The sequence below is a fragment of the Trichechus manatus genome, unplaced genomic scaffold (genome assembly GCF_000243295.1).
Source record: "Trichechus manatus latirostris isolate Lorelei unplaced genomic scaffold, TriManLat1.0 scaffold00011, whole genome shotgun sequence".
NCBI lineage: Eukaryota > Metazoa > Chordata > Mammalia > Sirenia > Trichechidae > Trichechus > Trichechus manatus.
Genome location: NW_004443947.1, coordinates 12,261,581 through 12,280,902, shown reverse-complemented (window position 1 = coordinate 12,280,902; position 19,322 = coordinate 12,261,581). Strand labels below are relative to the sequence as shown.

Here is a 19,322-nt window from a genome sequence, read left to right as displayed (position 1 = left end):
CTGTTTCCAAAGCCCTTTTACCAAGGACAGATCTATGTTTCATGGGGCCTGAAGTTTATGCAGTTGGGTGGGTGAGGGTGTTCGGGGGTTCGTCTCTAAGAAAAAAATTACAAATAATAAATAAGGAGTGAAAAGGGAATATTTACTTAGGATGAAAAAAGAAACCAAAACAAATTGCAAATTTAAAAAAGCTAACAATTAGCACAAACATCACAAAATCCAAACAAAGAGCATATTTTTTGTTAAGTAACTGCCATCACACTCCTATGAAATTTGTTTTCCTACACTTTGGGGATGCATACGCTTTGATTGTCTTTTACTATGACAATGATTTTGTAATTTCATTATTATACAAATAATAAAAAGTTACTCAGTCTTTCCTCTACTATAAAAAACCTGTTGCCATCTAGTCGATTCAGACTCACAGCAACCCTAGCAGACAGAGTAGAACTGCCCCACAGGGTTTCCGGGGAGCACCTGGTGGATTCAAAATGCCGACCTTTTGGTTAGCAGCTGTAGCTCTTAACCACTGAGCCCCCAGGGTTTCCTTCATTATTATACAAAGAATAAAAAGATGATCAAAATTTGTTTTGGATTATTGATAAATTACAAAACTTTATTTCTGCCTCACGATTTATGATTGGTGATGTGTAAATTGTTAGAGTTGTCAAATTTGGGAAAACCTCTATCAAATTTCTTTTTTTGTATTTCTGGGCATTTCAAGTTTTCTTGGGCAGGGAATATCAAAATACTCTTTGAATTGATATTAATTAACCACATTGTCATTGATGTCCTCCTCGTAGTAGTGAAATAGGAATTGCACATTGGGCATTACACTTCTATAATGACAGTAAGAAAATCAGCACAGGAGGCCAGGAACATTCTTGCACACCTTTCCTACGTCAGAAGAGCTAGCAGTAATTTAACTAGTTGCTGAAGTGACTACAAACCACATAAACACTTTCCCCTAAACCTAAACTGAGTGTATCCCCAACTCAGTCTCCTTTTAGTCCAAACCAAAAGTAAATAAATAATAAGAAGAAGACGACCTGTGACCAGTCTAACTCCACCACAGAACAGAGAAGGAGTTGAAGTGGAAAGAGAGCAATGTCAACCAATAGAAGTTAAAACATCTTACTTTTTGCAAGCTCTACAAAAACATATGACCACATGAACCCAGGTTTGGGGTAGTTCTCAGAGCTTTGGAGGGGGCCTATGTAATGAAGTGATGTGAAGCTTAAGCCTCATTCCCTTCATGGCAAATCCACCTGTGCTTCTAACATACATTATCTCAGGGTAGGCATTAACCCCCATTTTACAGAAAAGTACACTGAGGTCCAGGGCAGAGAATAGGCACTGGCTGCACTTTTATGACAGTGAGCAGGAGCAGTTTCATGATTCTGAGCAGAACATGAAGAATTAGAGATAGTCCAAGGCGGTGTCTACCCAACACAAAGCCAGGCAGCCTCATTCCTTCCTTCCGTTATTCAAGAACCCGTTTTCCCAGCCCTTACTCTCTGTTGGGCCCTCTAAGTATCAGCAATACAGAGATGAGTAAATCATGCCCTGCTCACAGGGAAGTGAGGAAGACAAGCACACAAACATAAATCACAAGACAGCATGCCGAGATTCTGCCAGACAAGCTGAGAATGCTAGGAGAGCCTCCTGAAGGCTTCTCACAGGAGCGGTTGAGACTCTGTGGTGTGAAGAGCTAATCCATCTCAATTCTTGGAGTCCGAGATACTACTTTTTCCTCAGAGAGTGTGCCTAAAGGGTTTGTGTTATTGAGGCCATGGCCTGTCCCTTGTAAGTAGGTCACCTGTGCTCTTCCACCATGGACAGCTTTAGCCTAGACTGACTTAATGATGATGTTATTTTGGTTTGCTGCCTACTCTAAGTACCCACCCTGCTAATGGTCCTGGACTGGAGTAGCTGTGACCTCAGCCTTTCTCCAGAGCTCATATCCATACGATCATTTGGACTCTGGGCTCTCCAGTGACTTGACTCCCCACCCTGCCCTTATCCTTCCCCCCACATAGATATTATATTAATCAATTCAGAGCAAACGTTCTTAGGAAAGAAGTAGGTCAGGCCTGCAGACCCAAATCCCATAGTCTTTTCACAAAATCTTGACTAAAAAAAGTAGAATTGATATTGCAATAATTAAGAGCCAAATATGACTACCACTGGTGGCAGATAGCATTTCACTTTCATTAAGCAATATGAAATAGACGCAAGAATTCCCAGCTGCCATCCTGACACACCGTGCTTTGCAGAATGAATCTTAAATTGTACTATGTCACTCAGAGCTCAGGAGTTATCAGCATCATTTAATTAACTTTTTTTTTTTTTTTTGTGAAAACTAACAGGTTGAAATAAAATATAAAAATGTAATCCCTGTGCAAACCCACCACTAATGATAGCCCCCGGCAGAGGCCTGAGATGCACTAAGCAGGAATCAGGGCATTAAACCCTCTTTGTCCCTGCCCTGAAGCCTCCTCTGTCAGGCAAGAGAAGGGAGACAAGGGTCAAGGGCTCCTTCCGCCTTGGCCTAGAAGTGTCCAGAATGGGGAGTAGTTCTTACTTGAGGTCTTAGCATCTCTTCTTCTCCCTAATGTTAGCTTTCAGCCACTTTCCTGTTGAAATTGAAATGTGCTTTTGTTCTTAAAAGAAAAAGCAACAAACTTTTCTCAGATAAGGAATGGTAACTGGAGCCTTTGGCTTGAATTACAAGAGAGTGTTATTAACTATGAATTTGATTTATGAATGCTCCCACAGTACTGAATGTTATCTGTGAAAAACAATGACTATTTGGGGTCCCACCATGTGAACGAGTTGGGGAGAGGGAAAGGTGGCATGGAACAGGGACAAGAAATGTTTCAGACTATCAGGGTTCAACAGAGTCTTCCCCGAACTGCATACAGTTGGAAATGTACACTCTCTTGGGTGATACTGACTCTACCCTGTCATGTACTGATGGCAAATAGGTGGCGCAGGTGACACCGCTCTCCCTTCCATACCCAGGGCAGACATTGCAAATGAGTCACAGCAGTCTTTATTGCTGAGCGTGAATTTGGTTTCAGAATTATTCTACCCACTGCACTCCCAGCAGCCACCCAAGTCAATAGGTGTTGGCTCTCAAGATGTAACCTATTTGCCGTCCCTTCTGTAGCCAGAAGGCCTGTTTTCATCTGTTGCCACTTGTGTCATGTGACAGCCACATTGCTAGACTGGGGAATTCAAGAATTCTCATCCAGATTTCCCAAGAGTCCAGATGACTCCAAAATCGGGAGTGCTTCCAAGTAATTGAGCCAGGAGCTGCCAGTTAGAAGAGGGGAAGAAAAGAAAAGGACTGCCTTTTATGGGTCCCCTTATACAAGAAACGAAAATGTTATGTTTGCTTTCTCATCAATTCTTCAGCTAACTGTTTGTTCTTTTTTTTCCTTCTGTTTTCTTTCTGTAAAGAAATAAAGAGTTTAAACATAGGTAAGACGAAGAACTCTTTCCTGTATAATTTGATATGGTTCGTTTGCTTCCTTGTGTTTGCTTTGTTTTTGTGCTTCTTGGGTAATGTTGTATATCTTTACATACCAAATATGGTAACTTTTTTATGTGCTAATTGTGTGTTGTGGACATGATAAGCTTTAGCAATTATGAAATGCAGTCAAAAAGCAACCAAATAAACTGACAGTAATTAGAATTTCCGGGAGATGCAAGGGCAGGATAATGAACCCTCAGCGAACTTTTATCCCAACTGCTCAGTGCGGTCCATAATTGGGCCAAACAGTTGAGGCAAACTTCTGGCATTTGTAAATGCTGGACTGGGTTCACAAAAGCTTTAATGAACTGGAAACGGGTCAAAAACTCATTTTCAACTCATTAATCATTTTTTCCCTGGGATATATGGTCATTTTAAAAGAAAAAAAAAAAAAAACAAGCTAATTGCCAATCTGCTGGTCAGAATGAATCCAACAGTCAGATGCGTTGGGAATTTCCATGGAGTTAAATCACTTTTGAGTATGATGAAGGGTATAGACTAAGCACTTTAAATCTATGTAGCCTTTGTCATAAGATTGATCCAAGGTTATCATTTAAAACCATGCCAGTACAATTTACACAGAGAGTGTAGCTCACATGTGTATGAGCTATACACTCACACACTGCACTGAAAGGGGTGTGATATGAGCTTTCTGCAAGAAATGGGACCTTATTTTTATTTGGAAGAGGAGAAAAAAACAAAGCAATTGCTTTCAGTACTCTGGGGAATGCTTTTTCTCACGCCTTGAAATGAAAACTGCATGTGGCTTCTTCATGCTATTAGGTCAAAATTCAACAGACAGTGGAGTCAAGTTATTCTAGCCCATCACAGTGGACATATCAGCATGCATAGGAAAAGTCCTCTGGCTTCTTCTTCTCAGGCCCCCCACATTAACTGGTTATAGGCACCCCATTTGAGCCAAATTTAAATTAAAAAAAAAAAAGCAGAAATGTCCTGGAAGGATGCCCACCCCTTCAAGCACACATACCTGACTTGACCTTTGCCATAGTCACAGATGTAGAAGCATGGCTGCCCATCTGACCTGAACTTCTTTCCCAAGAATCTTGCTCAGAGGGAGTATGAGGCCATGGGCAAGAATGGGCTCCCCAACAACAAGTGACCTCACACCCTCAACTGCCTGCTCTTCCACCAGCGTTTTTGAAAAGCCTCCTCAAATCAGGTCCCCTAGAAAGTTCAGAATTAATTATCTTGCTCATAGATAGGCACAGATGAGCAGTGCCCTGATCCTTCTGTTGATCACCCAGCTACTGTTCGTTTAGTGACAAAGTGCAGCATCTAATTAAGAAATGGCATGAATTTTTCCCTTTCTACCCTAATTTGTTTTTCATATATGGATATTTCTAATGACTTAATAGCAAAAAAAAAAAAAAAAAGAAGAAGAAGAAGAAGATGAAAGAAGGAAGGGAAATGGGAAGAAAAGGAAAGGAATCCCAGGTAGTCTACTCTTTGAAACTAGTCATCTAGGCTGGAATTATAGAGAGACCTTGACTTCTAGTTCAATTATGTGTCTTAATAGCAACCTGAGGAGAAGCTGAAATTAAAGATGGTCTCGATTCACAAATTGTTCCTAAAAATAGCTTCTTAGTTCTTTTTCCCTTAAATCAGCAAAGAACACAAATGGTGGTGTTTTAATTAGTAATTTACCAGATAATGTCCACAGAACAAATAGATCCAACACTATCATCACCCTCACCTCCCTTTACCTCTTCCAACCCCTCTCCTCCCATAAATCCAAAGAACAATTGAAAAATAACTGACAGTGACAGGTCCATGCTAATTTATACATGTGGTACCATACACCTAGTCTAATGCCTTAGGACAGGGAGGCATTCACTGCTCATTTCCATAGCCAGTATGGGAATAGCATGTACACACAATCTGCTCCCAACTTCCAACTAGTAACAGACACTGCAAAGGAAAGATCTGTAGGATTCTGAGCCACAAAAGACATTAGAGATGATCGAGTTGGATTTCTTCCTTTACCAAATAAGGAAGCTAACACCCAACACAGCCAAAAGATCGACCTAAAGTCACCATCTGGGTCAGAGTTGAGTTTAGCATTTCCTGTGTCTTAGTCCTCAACTACTTCCACCAATTCTACAAGTCTTACTCTGTTCCAGGACAGCTAGGTCAGAGTTGAGTTTAGAGTCATCTGTGTCTTACTCCCAGGCCATTTCCACCAATTCTGTAAGTCTGCTTTGTCCTAGTTAGCATTGCATAGGACAGCTAGAAGCACAACAGAAGAACAGGTCCCAGTGTCTGAGGCTTATGCCTTCTTTATACATTTTCACACACACAGAGGTATATACTGTGGCTTAGGGCCCTGGTAGATCCTGGCTCATGCTTGTAGCCTCACTATCACCCAAGGTTTGAAAACTGCATCTCCTCTCTCAGTACCTCTGATTCCAGACTTGATATCAGCAAGACATCCACGTTTCCTCACACTAACATGCCAGTTTTATTTATGTGTACACTGAGGTGCAGTAGAGAAGATATGAGGGTGAGGAGTGGGGATGGCTCTGGAGAGCGTGCCATTACAAAGTTAGGAAAACTTCAGGTGGCCCCAGTGCTAATGGTCTATTCCCTTAGAGGCATTGAAGAGGCTTAAGTAGATTAAAAAGAAAACAGTGTCACATGGAAGTGTTCAACACTCCCACTTGAGAACATACAAAACCCAAAGTAGGAAAATAAAGGAGGCTGACACACACATGTAGTTGGCATTGAGTAACTATGCTGTTCATAAAAATAAAAGCACAGTGAGCTCTTTAATACCAGCTAACAAAACACCTATTTTAGCATCGTGGGGAACAATAAATTCTATGGTAGCATGAGGAGCTTAAGTCCAATTAAAAGTAACTAAGAGCCATGATATGTTAAAATGCTAAGTTATGATATTAGATTCTTTCCAGTTCACTAAAGTGGAAAGACACTAGAGAAGGTAAGAGCCTTGCTAGGATTTTTGTCAGCCCTTTAGATTCAGTAGGCCAACTGCACAGCACCTTCTCATTTCTTTTTTGTGCTTCTCCTACTAAAGCAACAACCCAGCTCACAAGTACTACTTGGCAGTGGATCCTGTGTCCGGCTCTCTCTACGTGTCTGACACCAACAGTCGGCGAATCTACCGCATCAAGTCTCTGAGTGGAGCCAAGGACCTGGCTGGGAACTCGGAAGTCGTGGCAGGGACTGGAGAGCAGTGTTTGCCGTTCGATGAAGCCCGCTGCGGGGATGGTGGGAAGGCTGTGGATGCAACCCTGATGAGCCCAAGAGGTAAAGGTCACAAAGGAAGAAACCCACACCCCAAGTTAAGCTTCCACCAGCTGGACTTTCTTCTTATTGGGACAGAATTGAGCCTGGCAGTCCAAACAAAAGTTTCCCTAGAATAATTTAACTCTGATAGATTGCTTTGACATGTGGGTGGATGTTTTTTAAAAAAAAAACTTATTTATTTGAAGTAAACTTTATCACCCACATATGCTGCAAATGAAAAGTGGGATGGACTGTGCCTGGAGATTTCTGACTGCTGCCAGTCACAGAGATGCTGACGGAACTGGTGGCTTCCCAGGCCAGAGTGCCCGCTGTGTGGGCTGCAGACAGAGCAGAGCCCAGTGGGGGGCCTCCGACCACCCCCAGACTCACTTGTTAGATAATGTATGTAAAATCTTAAACAGAGTGCCTGGCATTTTGTAAATGCTCAGTAAATGGTAGCAATTAAGAGTGGGTATAATTTCCAGGAGTTGGAATGGGGGAGTTTCTTGACACCAATGGATCCCTGTTTGAAAAGGACTAAAGATACTTAATGACCAGTCATTTGAGGGTCCAATTCCTGTTAGCACTTTTAGCTACCATGAAAGCAGTGGTACCATGGATGACAGATGCAAAGCCTTGTACCTGGGAACTTGGATGAAAATACAAAATAAATAGAAGTTAATAGAAGTCTGTGTTTTGCCAGCCTCGCCATAACAGGGGAGTGCTAAGGCCCAGTGTGCCCCCAGGGCATTGAAGTACTAAGCTGAGTCTAGGCTTTGTTAGGGAATGGTTCCTGGAGGAAATACTCTGAACCGGGAGTTTGTGACTGCAAGAATCACTGTTTTTCAACCTCATGGTTGCAGTCAGTGGTGAAAGATTTTCCAAGTAATTCCTACCAACAATTTTTAAACAGTGAACTTTGGAAATAACTCTTTTTGAAAGAGAGCAGATGCAAGGTTATTATCTAATAGCACCACTCTTACTCATTTGCAGCCCAAGGTACTTTCTTCAGTTGGAAGGCAGTGGGTGGTAATGCAACCAGCACCCCAGGAATTATGCAGAACCCAGCACAACACCTTTGTGAAAGGCTCTTGCCTAAAGAGGTTGAGAACCACTGCTCTGACTAGTATGTTAATCCAGCCCAGTGGGGTGTCCCCACCTCCACCACCACCACCCCTAGCCCTGCACCTGTCTGAGAAACACACTCACACTGTTTGTCTTGCTCAGGTATTGCAGTAGACAAGAACGGGCTCATGTACTTCGTTGACGCCACCATGATCCGGAAGGTCGACCAGAATGGCATCATCTCCACCCTGCTGGGCTCCAACGACCTCACTGCTGTCCGGCCCCTGAGCTGTGACTCCAGCATGGACGTGGCCCAGGTAGGACTCTCTCTCTTGTTTTTCTCATCAGTAAGCAACACCTGGTTCTTAGCCTAGAGTTCTCACCTGCTTCCAGTTTGGGTTGGAAGTGGAGTGGGAGGGGGAGATACAGCAACAGATCCCAGGTTTGATTGGAGAAGGGCTGAGATGAAGTAGACAGCAAGATGGAATGGTAAATGTTACACATTAGGAGAGAGAGAGAGAGAGAACTCTTTCTCAGAAAAGTGGAGCTGGTGACACACTCCAGCCATGGCAGATTACAGGGTAGGTGTTGCTGTGTAATTACCTCTCTTCTCCATCATTATTGCAGGTTTGAGAATGTTCCATATAGTGTTACATGTCAATCAGAACGTCCCTGTTAATCTGAAATGATTGCATCCTCACTATATAAACCTTTACTTTGTGCAGGAGTAACTAGAGCAGAGCTCTCTACAATATTCCCTAAGTGTGTGTTTGCTCAGGGCTCTTCAGAGAAGAGAGGCTCACTAAAAGTTTCAGCAGGGGAAACCAACGTTTATTATATGGATTCTCAGCCAACCTGGGACATATGTTCACCTTTTCTATAAGAGCATTTTCAACCCTTAGTTAACCTCATAAAATTTCAGTTCAAATTCCACAGCTAACTGTTGACTTGCTACAGAGATTTTTATTCCAGGTTCCACAGAGGAGGCATGTGTTTGGTCCAGTTCATTTTTTTGAAGTGAAGACTCAGGTTGTAGATTCCCGTCTAGCCTGTGCATTGGCTGTCCTTGGGTCAGGACTACCTTCCAAGCCACGTGGCTTCTTTGTGTGAATTAGACAGAGGTGCCCCCTGTAAGCGAACAGAGCCTCCACAGGCCCCTAGCTTGGTGAGCACAGTACAAGCTGGATTACACGGGCCCCTTGTGCAGTACACCACCTATATAACCATATATGACAACTCTGACCTTCTTCCAATCATCTGGGGCTGAGAGGCAGCACCATGGATAGAGCTGGCGGCCTCTAGCCACAGTAGATTATACAGTAGATGTTTGTTATGTAGTCTCTCCGACTCTATCATGCACCCTCAGCATAAGCTATGGGTAAGTGGTTCCATGATTGGCATTTCTAGTACAGTGTGTTACCAAAAGACTAAGTCTCTTTTTCCCAGCTGCGTCAAGCCAATGTAAGTGCCCTACACATTTAAACCTTGGGCGTGTTAGAGGCTATTCTTTAATCTGATGCCATGTCATCCACAGGTTCGCCTGGAGTGGCCAACAGACCTTGCTGTCAACCCAATGGATAACTCCCTGTATGTTCTAGAGAACAATGTCATCCTTCGCATCACTGAGAACCACCAAGTTAGCATCATTGCAGGACGCCCCATGCACTGCCAGGTTCCGGGCATTGATTACTCACTCAGCAAGCTAGCCATTCACTCTGCTCTGGAGTCAGCCAGTGCCATTGCCATTTCTCACACCGGGGTCCTCTATATCACTGAGACAGATGAGAAAAAGATTAACCGTCTACGCCAGGTAACAACCAATGGGGAGATCTGCCTTTTAGCAGGGGCAGCCTCAGACTGCGACTGCAAAAATGATGTCAACTGTAACTGCTACTCCGGAGATGATGCGTATGCGACTGATGCCATCTTGAATTCCCCATCATCCTTAGCTGTAGCTCCAGATGGTACCATCTACATTGCAGACCTTGGAAATATTCGAATCAGGGCAGTCAGCAAGAACAAGCCAATTCTAAATGCCTTCAACCAGTATGAGGCTGCATCCCCCGGGGAACAGGAATTATATGTCTTCAATGCTGAGGGCATCCACCAGTACACTGTGAGCCTAGTGACAGGGGAGTACTTGTATAATTTCACCTACAGTGCTGACAACGATGTCACTGAATTGATTGACAATAATGGGAATTCCCTGAAGATCCGTCGGGACAGCAGTGGCATGCCCCGCCACTTGCTCATGCCTGACAATCAGATCATCACCCTCACTGTGGGCACCAATGGAGGACTCAAGGTCGTGTCCACACAGAACCTGGAGCTTGGCCTCATGACCTATGATGGGAACACTGGCCTCCTAGCCACCAAGAGTGATGAAACAGGATGGACAACTTTCTATGAGTAAGTAGCTTTGTAAAATATATCCCAAGAGCCCTTACCCTGCCCTAGCTCTCATATAGATTGGCTGTCCACATAGCTTTTAAATTTGTGGAATCTTGTTGTCTCCCTAACTTCAAGGTCTACTCATTGCCTCAAGATATTCACGTCCCCTCTCCCTGACTCTTACTCAATTCACTCTACTGGGTCTCCGATATTGAACATCCTCCCTACAAGAGTCTAGAATTCCTGTTGCCTGCTTGCCGTTCAAATTTTAGGATATTGGACACGCACAGCACCTGGGAGATCAAGTGTTGATTAACTTTGCTGATTATTCATGTTTGCCACGGGTGCGGAAATTAGAACCTAAGAGGCAGGATCCCAGTGGGGCTCCTGTAATTTGCCAATAGTCCAGCATCACACTTGATTGCACAGACAGGTAGATAAACTCTGAATTTCCTCCTTAGCAGAAGCAGATCAATACAGATAAAGTGCTAGGTATATTAAAAGATGTGAGAGCTGGTCATATTTCCCCTAACAATTATCTCATACTTAATAGTCCTGCTGTTTTTTTTGCCAAACAGCTGTTTTCCCTAGCTCCTGCAGGCAGCACTTGGTCAAACTGCCCGCTGCTGCAGGTATTAACTGGTGGGATGCTGGTTGCAGGAGGCCACTGAGGCATGATTCCCCCAGTTGCTGGCTGAGACTGTGATGGAATTTACAAGCATCTGGCTCTCCTTGGTGGTGAAGGATCACGTTAACTCCTCTGTACTTGGAGCTCTTGCTTGCCTTCTGTCTAGACGTTGCTGCTAGCTGAGAATTTAGTAATTTAAGAAGGGGTTGACGTAGAGAAAGGGGGACGAGAGAGAACAGAAGACTTCACTGTTGATCACTCCTAAGTCCAGGAATGTTCACTTCCTGTTTATATGCCAAAGGCTTGGGAGAATGCAAAAGGAAGCTATTGCCACCTGCTGGATACTCCCGGCTTTGCAGAGTTGCTTTCCCTTGTTCTGGCTTCCTTCTTTGGTCAAAGCTCAATCTTTGGACTTTTGAAGCACCCTAACATCCTTCAGGGCACTGGGACTTGGTCATACTTTACCAGCCAATGACTCTGCCCCGATGACTCCCTTTGATTCTCATACTTAGCTCTCACAATAAGTTAGGTTAAAGCTATACTTTGACCCAAACGCCTCATAGATTTTCATCTTCCCTCTTAGTAGTTTCACCCAAAGACTCAGTGCACTTCACAGATAATATGTTGACTCACGTGACTGAGGAAACAAATTGTCAGTCTCAGGGAGGCCAGTCTGAATTAGACCTGACTTCGACTGCAGCGAGTCCCTGAGTCATGCAGACAGTTAACAAGCTCAGCTGCTAATTGAAAGGTAGAAGGTTTGAGCCCACCCAGAGGCACCTCAGAAGAAAGTCCTAGTGATCTACTTCCAAAAAATCAGCCATTGAAAACCCGATGGAGCGCAGTTCTACTCTGATACACATGGTGCTGCCAGAAGGCACAGCTGACCATGGCAGCTGGTTTGGTTTTTTGGTTTAGACTATAGTGAAAGAGGAAACACTGGTGGTATAGTGGTTAAGAGCTACATCTGCCCTGGAGTAAAGGAGAATGAAGAACACCAAAGACACAAGGAAAGTATTAGCCCAAGAGACAGAAAGGGCCACATAAACCAGACTTCATCAGCCTGAGACCAGAAGAACTAGATGGTGCCCAGCTACCACCAATGACCGCCCCGACAGGAAACACTACAGAGAGTCCCAGATGGAGCAGGAGAAAGGTGGGGTGCAGAACCCAAGTTCTAGTAAAAAGACCAGACTTATTGGTCTGACTGAGACTGGAGGAACCCCAGAAGCATGGCCCCTGGATTCTCTATCAGCCCAGAACTAAAACAATTTCCGAGGCCAACTCTTCAGACAGAGATTGGACTGGACTGTGGGATATAAAGTGATACTCGTGAGGAGTGTGCCTCTTAGCTCAAGTAGATACAAGAGACTAAACAGGCAGCTTCTGTCTGGAGGTGAGATGGGAAGGCAGAGAGGGTTAGGAGCTGGTTGAATGGACATGGGGAATCAAGGACGGAAAGGAGGAGTGTGCTGTCACAGTATGGGGAGAGCAATTAGAGTCACATAACAAGATGTGTGTAAATTTTTGTACGGGAAAAAATGAAAAAAAGAGCTACATCTGCTAACCAAAAGGTCGGCATTTTGAATCCACCAGGTGCTCCCTGGAAACTCTATGGGGCAGTTCTACTCAGTACCGTAGGGTTGCTATGAGTCGGAATCGACTCGACGGCAACAGATTTGGTTTTTGGTTTATAGTGAAAGAAACTCAGGTTTGGGTATATCCACACACGTGAACTCTTAACTGAGAGAGTATTTTCCATGAGGTGTCCTTAGTTTAATGAATGCATAGACATGATTCATAATTTTTAAAAGTTTGTTCAGAAGTTACATGGAAATTGCATAATGTTTTTTTCTCTCTTGATTCAATGATCTGCTATATATATGTATACATGTATGTGTATATATATATATACATACACACACAAGTATCTATGGTAAATCTAATAATGACAAATTCTCCATTGTGAAGGTTCTAATTTATAAGGTCTTCTTTTACCTCCTAAAAAAATGATAAATTCTTTTTACTCTATGGCGTTTTTTAAACATGGTCAGCAAATTTGCAGTTTAACAATCAGACACAAACAGCACTTTCTGTTGGGACTGTGACATCAAAACCAACTCTGGGTATATTACCACCAGTTGCACACCTCAATTAATTACCACACAAGAGGTGACATCCAACCCCAGCAACTTCTCTCTCACTGAGGCTTGGCAAGGCTACAGAAAAACTGCAGGCTTCAGGGGCAGGTTTATCATAGTCTTGTCCTCTGATTGCCTCTCTCATGGGGTGAAGTGGAGAAGACAAGGGTCTGACCTCCGTAGTAACCCAGCCTGAGTTGGGAAATGGTTACTGATTTAGTTCATTCCAGGTATAAAATCAGTAACCAGTGGGAAACCCCATGTGTGTCAGAGTAGAACTGTGCTCTATAGGGTTTTCAGTGACTGATTTTTCAGAAGTAGATCACCAGGCCTTTCTTCTGAGGTATCTTTGGTTGACTCGAACCTCCAACCTTTTGCTTAGCAGCTGAGCACGTTAACCATTTGCACCACCCAGGGACTCCCTGCGTACATAACCTTAGCCAAAACTTTAGAGAAAAGAGAGTAATGACCCAAAGCACATAAAGACTCAAGGCTATTAGGAAACACCCGACTTTCAAGGAGAGCTTAAGGTGGGAGATTCTTCTCTTCCCACCCTGTTGCATGAGCCAGAGTGCAAATCCTCCCATCAACAGAAAGAGTAGAAATGCCTTCCCTCTGCATAGCACTTTCTAGAGAGAGGAGACTTATCTGCTCAGCTCTCACCTGAGACAGAGTCTATGTTTTTATTCTTGGTTATTTTTGTCCTCCCTTTCTAGCATGTACACACCATGAGAGCAAGGATTTGTGTCTGTTTTGTTCCTAGCCAGATCCCTAGTGCTTTGAACAGTGCCTGACACATAATAGGCACGCAATGAGTACTGGTTGAATAAATGAGTCAGAGGCAGCCTCCAGCCCTACTTCTGCCAAGGCTTGTCCAGTTCCATTGTGTTGGCTTCCATTCCATTGCTGGAACTCGTAGCTCCTTGCTCCTTAGGGCAGATGTATTTGCAAGGAAACTTGAATATGCAAATACTCACTCCATTGGAGAAGTTAGCAGAGCTGTAGGCAGCTAGATCTTCTTTGAAAGTTAAAGAGAACAAGTTTTTCTCCCTGTGGCCCCTGAGATTCTGGTCCCAACTCCAATTCTCTGTTCCCTGAAGGTAGAAACTACTTCTACTCCTACTCCTTCTCTCATAAGGAAGCAGGGCAGCCTGAACGTTGTAGGTATCCAGGAGATACAGTGGAATTGAATTAAATCCTTCCCTGGGTCCTAGAGAAGGATGCTCCTCCACACAGTCCCTAGTGGCAGCAGGAGGTAGGGACATTGTCAGCTTCTGAGTACTGGTGGCATAGTGGTTAAGAGTTTGGATGCTAACCAAAAGGTCGGCAGTTTGGATCCACCTGGTGCTCCTTGGAAACCATATGGGGCAGTTCTACTCTGTCCTACAGGGTCGCTATGAGTCGGAATTGACTTGACAATGGGTTTGGTTTTTGATTTTTATGCTAGACACTCTATACCCAAACACTTAGAATTACTTCCTTTTCTTATCTTCAAATACCTTTTTTCTGACTACAAGATATGAGAGTAAAGCATATTGATCACAAATAATTTCTTAAATTTGGAAATATACAAAAAAGAACACAAAGGTGAGAAAAATTCCCACACAAAACAACCACCGTTAACATTTGCTGTTGTTAGTTACTATTGAGTTGGCGCTGACTCATGGTGACCCCATGTGTAACAGAATGGAATGTTCCGCACCATCTTCACAATCATCGGTGTACTCAATCAAGTCCATTGTTGCAGCCATTGTGTGTTTTCAGTGCCTTCCAATCTAGGGGACTCATCTTCCAGCACTGTATCAGACAATATTCTATTGTAATCCAGAGGGTCTTCCTTGACTGATATTTAGAAGTAGATCACCAGGCCTTCCTTCCTAGTCTATCTTAGTCTGGAAGCTCTGCTGAAACCTGTCCACCATGGGTGACCCTGCTGGTTTTTGAAATACTGGTGGTATAGCTTCCAGCATCACAGCAACAGCAAAACCACCATAGCATGACAAATTAACAGATGAATGGTAGCCATTAACATTTAGATGTCTGTATTTTCAGGTAATTTCTTCTACATACAGATATTCATATTTTTTACCCCCCAAAAATGAAAGTATTTTATTTTATCAGTGGAGTATATTTTGTATTCGGCCCTTTCCCCTTAACAATATGCACATTTTCCATGCCAACAAATAGAAAACTATGTCATCAATTTTGGTGGCTTCATAGCTTTTGTGCTATATAAATAGACCATCAGTTATTTAATGAATCTTCAATCAGTAAACATTTAGGTTGTTCTAATTTGTCACGATTGTAAATAGCATCTTTGTATCCCTGTCTGAGAGGCAGTATCTTTAGCAGATAAGAAAGCACAAGGGAGCCCCTCTCTGCAGCTTCAACTTGGGGGGCCTGACTAAGTCTCCATCGCTGGTTATAGTGGTTACAATATCAGAGCTCTCCAAGGGGAAGTATTATCTGTCCTGCCCACTGCTTAGTGCCTTGGTAAGTGATGCGGACTAGGACAAAATGCTGGGACATCAAGCTCTCAGTTCCCCCACCTCCCATCACCACCTTTACCCTGCCTTTCCCCAAACATCACTGTGGCTCCACACTCAGACTCCAAACATCTGCAGAGCTTTGCTGTTTCTGTTTCTCCCCTAAAGCAAAATTCCACAGATCACTCCAAGTCTGAGCCAGGTAGGTCTGCGTTCATTCATTCAAAAACCATTCACCAACCACCCTCCATGTTTGACGTTGCAGTCTGGGCGCTAAGCACACACACAGTCACATAAGCCAGTGTTCTTTCCACTGTTCACAGGCCCTCCCCATAGCGACCGTCCTTGGAGGTCCTCCTACCTCCAGATGCTGCACAAGCTCCAGTCTCCATCACTCACAGCCTACCAACTTTGTCCCTCTTCCCAGTCCAGAGAGTCACACCCAGAGGTGGCACTGTTTTTCCTTCTTTTTAACCCTCCAAGCAAAATGCCTCATTGCCCCACCTTTCTCCCTTCATCCCTTCTCCAGAAACCAAGCTTGTCTGGGAGAGCTCAAAGGCCTCAACACTCCGACCTTGGAAATGGTCTGGTTTCCTTTCCTGGGGCATAATGAGGTCCCAGCTTTCAAAGTACAATGGATCTTCCAGGGAGGAGAACCAGTCTCCCCACTGATACAACAAGGCTTCTTGCGAAAGGAGGCGGGAAAAAAACCAAAACCCATCAGTTGGGAAAAGAGTAAAGATGACACACATCCATGAAAGAAAAAACCACTTCACTGTTAAGTGGATTCCAACTCATGGCAGCCCATGTGTGTCGGAGTAAAACTGTGCTCCATAAGGTTTTCAGTGACTGATTTTCCACGTTGATCACTAGGCCTTTCTTCCAAGGTGCCGCTGGGTAGACTCCAGCTTCTAACCTTTCACTTAGTAGCCACGTTAACCGTTTGTACTACCCAGGAATTCCTCCATAACATAAACCCACACCAAACCCACTGCCATCGAGTCAATTCCGACTCATAGTGACCCTGTAGGACAGAGTAGAACTGCCTTGTCAAGTTTCTAAGGAGCAGCTGGTGGATTTGAACTGCTGACCTTTCGGTTAGCAGCTGAGTTCTTTAACCACTGTACCACCAGGGCTCCCCACAAATAAGGAGGACCCAATTTCAGGCCATCTGCAAGCAGCAAGGCAATGATCACTGGTGTACTCAGACTTGGGTGCTGGGGACAACTGAGGTCAAGTGAGTCGTCAGGGAAAACTGTCCAAGGAGGCTGCTTGGGTTGCTGAGTGTGGTTGGTTTGGGACTATAGGACAGAGCACAGGTTACCTGGTAACAGGTCCGCTATGCTCGAGCCAAGGCATAGAGGGGACATTTGGTCAAGCCTGACTGTCCAGAGGGCTACCAGGGGACAAGTAGGATAAAGTTGTACCAATGTGGAGGACCAGGACATGAATGGTCCAAAATGCCAGATTTGTATTTGATGGAGAAGCCAATGGGAAAATAGTACGGTTTGTTCAGCAGAGAAGTGCCATAATGAAAATGATATTGTAGGAAGATTAATTTGGCGACTTTGTGGAACACATAAATAAAAGAGCAAGAGATGCTTGCAAGCTGCTATTCTCTTTAACTTGGGAAAGCATAATTAAGTACAGTCTCAGCCTGAGACCAAGCAAAATGTCTTCACTGAGCTGAAGTCAGTTATTGCGAGGGGCAGTAGAAGGCATCACCACCATTTCTCAGGGCAGTGTGATGAAGGGCACCCCTCAGTGTGATGCGCCACCCAGCCACTCCAACTCCCAGTCTCCCTCTGGCCCCACGAGTCTGCCTCTTGTATGGTTCTGAGTGTTGTGAATGCTTCCATCTGGTGTGTCTGTCCTCCAGCTATGACCACGAGGGCCGCCTGACCAATGTGACACGCCCCACGGGAGTGGTGACCAGTCTGCACCGGGAAATGGAGAAATCCATCACTATTGACATTGAGAACTCCAACCGCGATGACGACGTCACTGTCATCACCAACCTCTCTTCTGTGGAGGCTTCCTACACTGTGGTACAAGGTAAGCCCACTGCCACATCCCACCTTGCTCCCAGACCCAGAACCCAGTCAAGCCCAGAAGAGTGAGTTATTTGGCCTGCAGGACTTGCCCTCAGCTTTCTGCTATAATCAAATGTCCATAGCAAACAAACTCTACAAGAGATCAATCTTGTAGAAAGTAACTTAATCAGGAGGCCATCATCTACACCAGACCAAAGTCTAGATATTGGAAATGTCCACGTACTTACCTGAAAATGTCAGTTTTTATTCCTACTCACTCTCTTCCCACCTCCTACCCCTTCACCACCACCATGCCCCACCCACCCAACACACATGGGTAAATTATCTCCTCAAAGGCCTTTTATTCTCTTGGGCCCACCACTAGAATTTTTGTCCCATTCTGCTCCTCTCTTTTAAGTGGTTGTTTGTTGAGGTGGTTACCCTGGGATTAGAGACCTTTAGCAATCTCTCCGCAAGACTCAGATCCCAACCATTTCTAGACTACCGCCATAGTTATTGTTGCTGTTAGACATGACATGCTGTCCAGGACAAGCACAGGGGCTGTCAAGAAAAGGAACTGTGCAGATTAATTTTTCTTTTAATTAAGATATAATGTCGGTGGGCTTGCTCATTTTCAGAGGCTAAAAGTGTCTTCTCAGTAGATAAATGGTGACATTTCTGGACTATTATCCTCCGACAGAGCCTGTTTCAATAACTCTATTTCAGCTCTGCCAAATGATTAATGATGTAGATTCTGTCCTTCTGCGTGATGGCGGGATCACAGGAGTGACAGGTATATACTTTCTCACTCCCCCAAAAGCCAACGTCTCCAAGGCCAGCCCAGCCTGGCTCCATTGCCCAGATAATCAGAAATCAACATATCTGTAAAAGGAGTCTCAGACTCACATTTTCTTCCTGTAACTTTTCGATAAGGGAAAAGGTCAGAAGTCTGATTGACTAGTGTAGATCCATTCGGAAAGATACCCACACATTATTAGCACCCACTGGCTCAGTCTACCTCACGCTATTTAAGTCTCTTCAAAATTCTTCTGAGTGGAGGTGGCATCATGGGATAGTCAGCAGCAAAAGCATGAGGGGAGGGAAGGTTGCTTTCTCTCTGGATTTTCTGGAAGAATCCTGGACTTGATTTTCAGTGGCTCTGACCTGTGGCTAGACCGTGAACCACAGGTTAGTTGGTAAGCAGAAAGAAAAAAAAATTAAGTAGTTTTCCTTTCATTTATTTATTTATTTTCTATTTAAGCTAAAATACATATGTTAAAGATCAGGAATGTGATTGACACAAATTCTGTAGGCAAACAGCACCTTTAAATGTTTAAATTTACTATTAATAGTCTTCAATGAGTAAAAGAAAAATACCATGGCATAATTATTTCTGGAGTGCCACATATTAATAACGTTTTTCTTTACATGGATCAGTAGCATCTCTGCTACTCACCTTAACATTGGCTGTGTGCTAATTGAAGGCAGCCTTAGACTGACAGCTGCAAAGTACCATGGAAACCTATAAAAATCGGGGCTCTGTTCTCTTATGACTAATAGAGTGGATAATTTATTTCCCTGTCCCCACCCCACTTACGTTTCTCCAGATCAAGTGCGGAACAGCTATCAGCTCTGTAATAATGGGACCCTGAGGGTGATGTATGCCAATGGGATGGGCGTCAGCTTCCACAGTGAGCCCCATGTCCTGGCGGGCACCATCACCCCCACCATTGGGCGCTGCAACATCTCCCTACCCATGGAGAATGGCCTAAA

General features: G+C 44.0%; 1 protein-coding gene across 5 annotated transcripts in view; it reads left to right on the top strand.

Annotated features, from left to right (window-relative positions):
* TENM2 (teneurin transmembrane protein 2) overlaps window positions 1–19,322 on the top strand; it is a 1,072,759-nt gene that overhangs the window by 1,017,113 nt on the left and 36,324 nt on the right. For 4 of the 5 annotated variants that reach the window (XM_012560118.1, XM_004371224.1, XM_012560117.1 and 1 more), the window contains 6 exons: window positions 3,466–3,486; window positions 6,594–6,826; window positions 8,033–8,187; window positions 9,405–10,279; window positions 17,396–17,571; window positions 19,157–19,322. In XM_012560118.1, the coding sequence (XP_012415572.1) occupies window positions 3,466–3,486; window positions 6,594–6,826; window positions 8,033–8,187; window positions 9,405–10,279; window positions 17,396–17,571; window positions 19,157–19,322 (1,626 nt within the window). The remainder of the gene's footprint in view (window positions 1–3,465; window positions 3,487–6,593; window positions 6,827–8,032; window positions 8,188–9,404; window positions 10,280–17,395; window positions 17,572–19,156) is intronic. The other variant, XM_023726519.1, reaches the window with a different exon arrangement.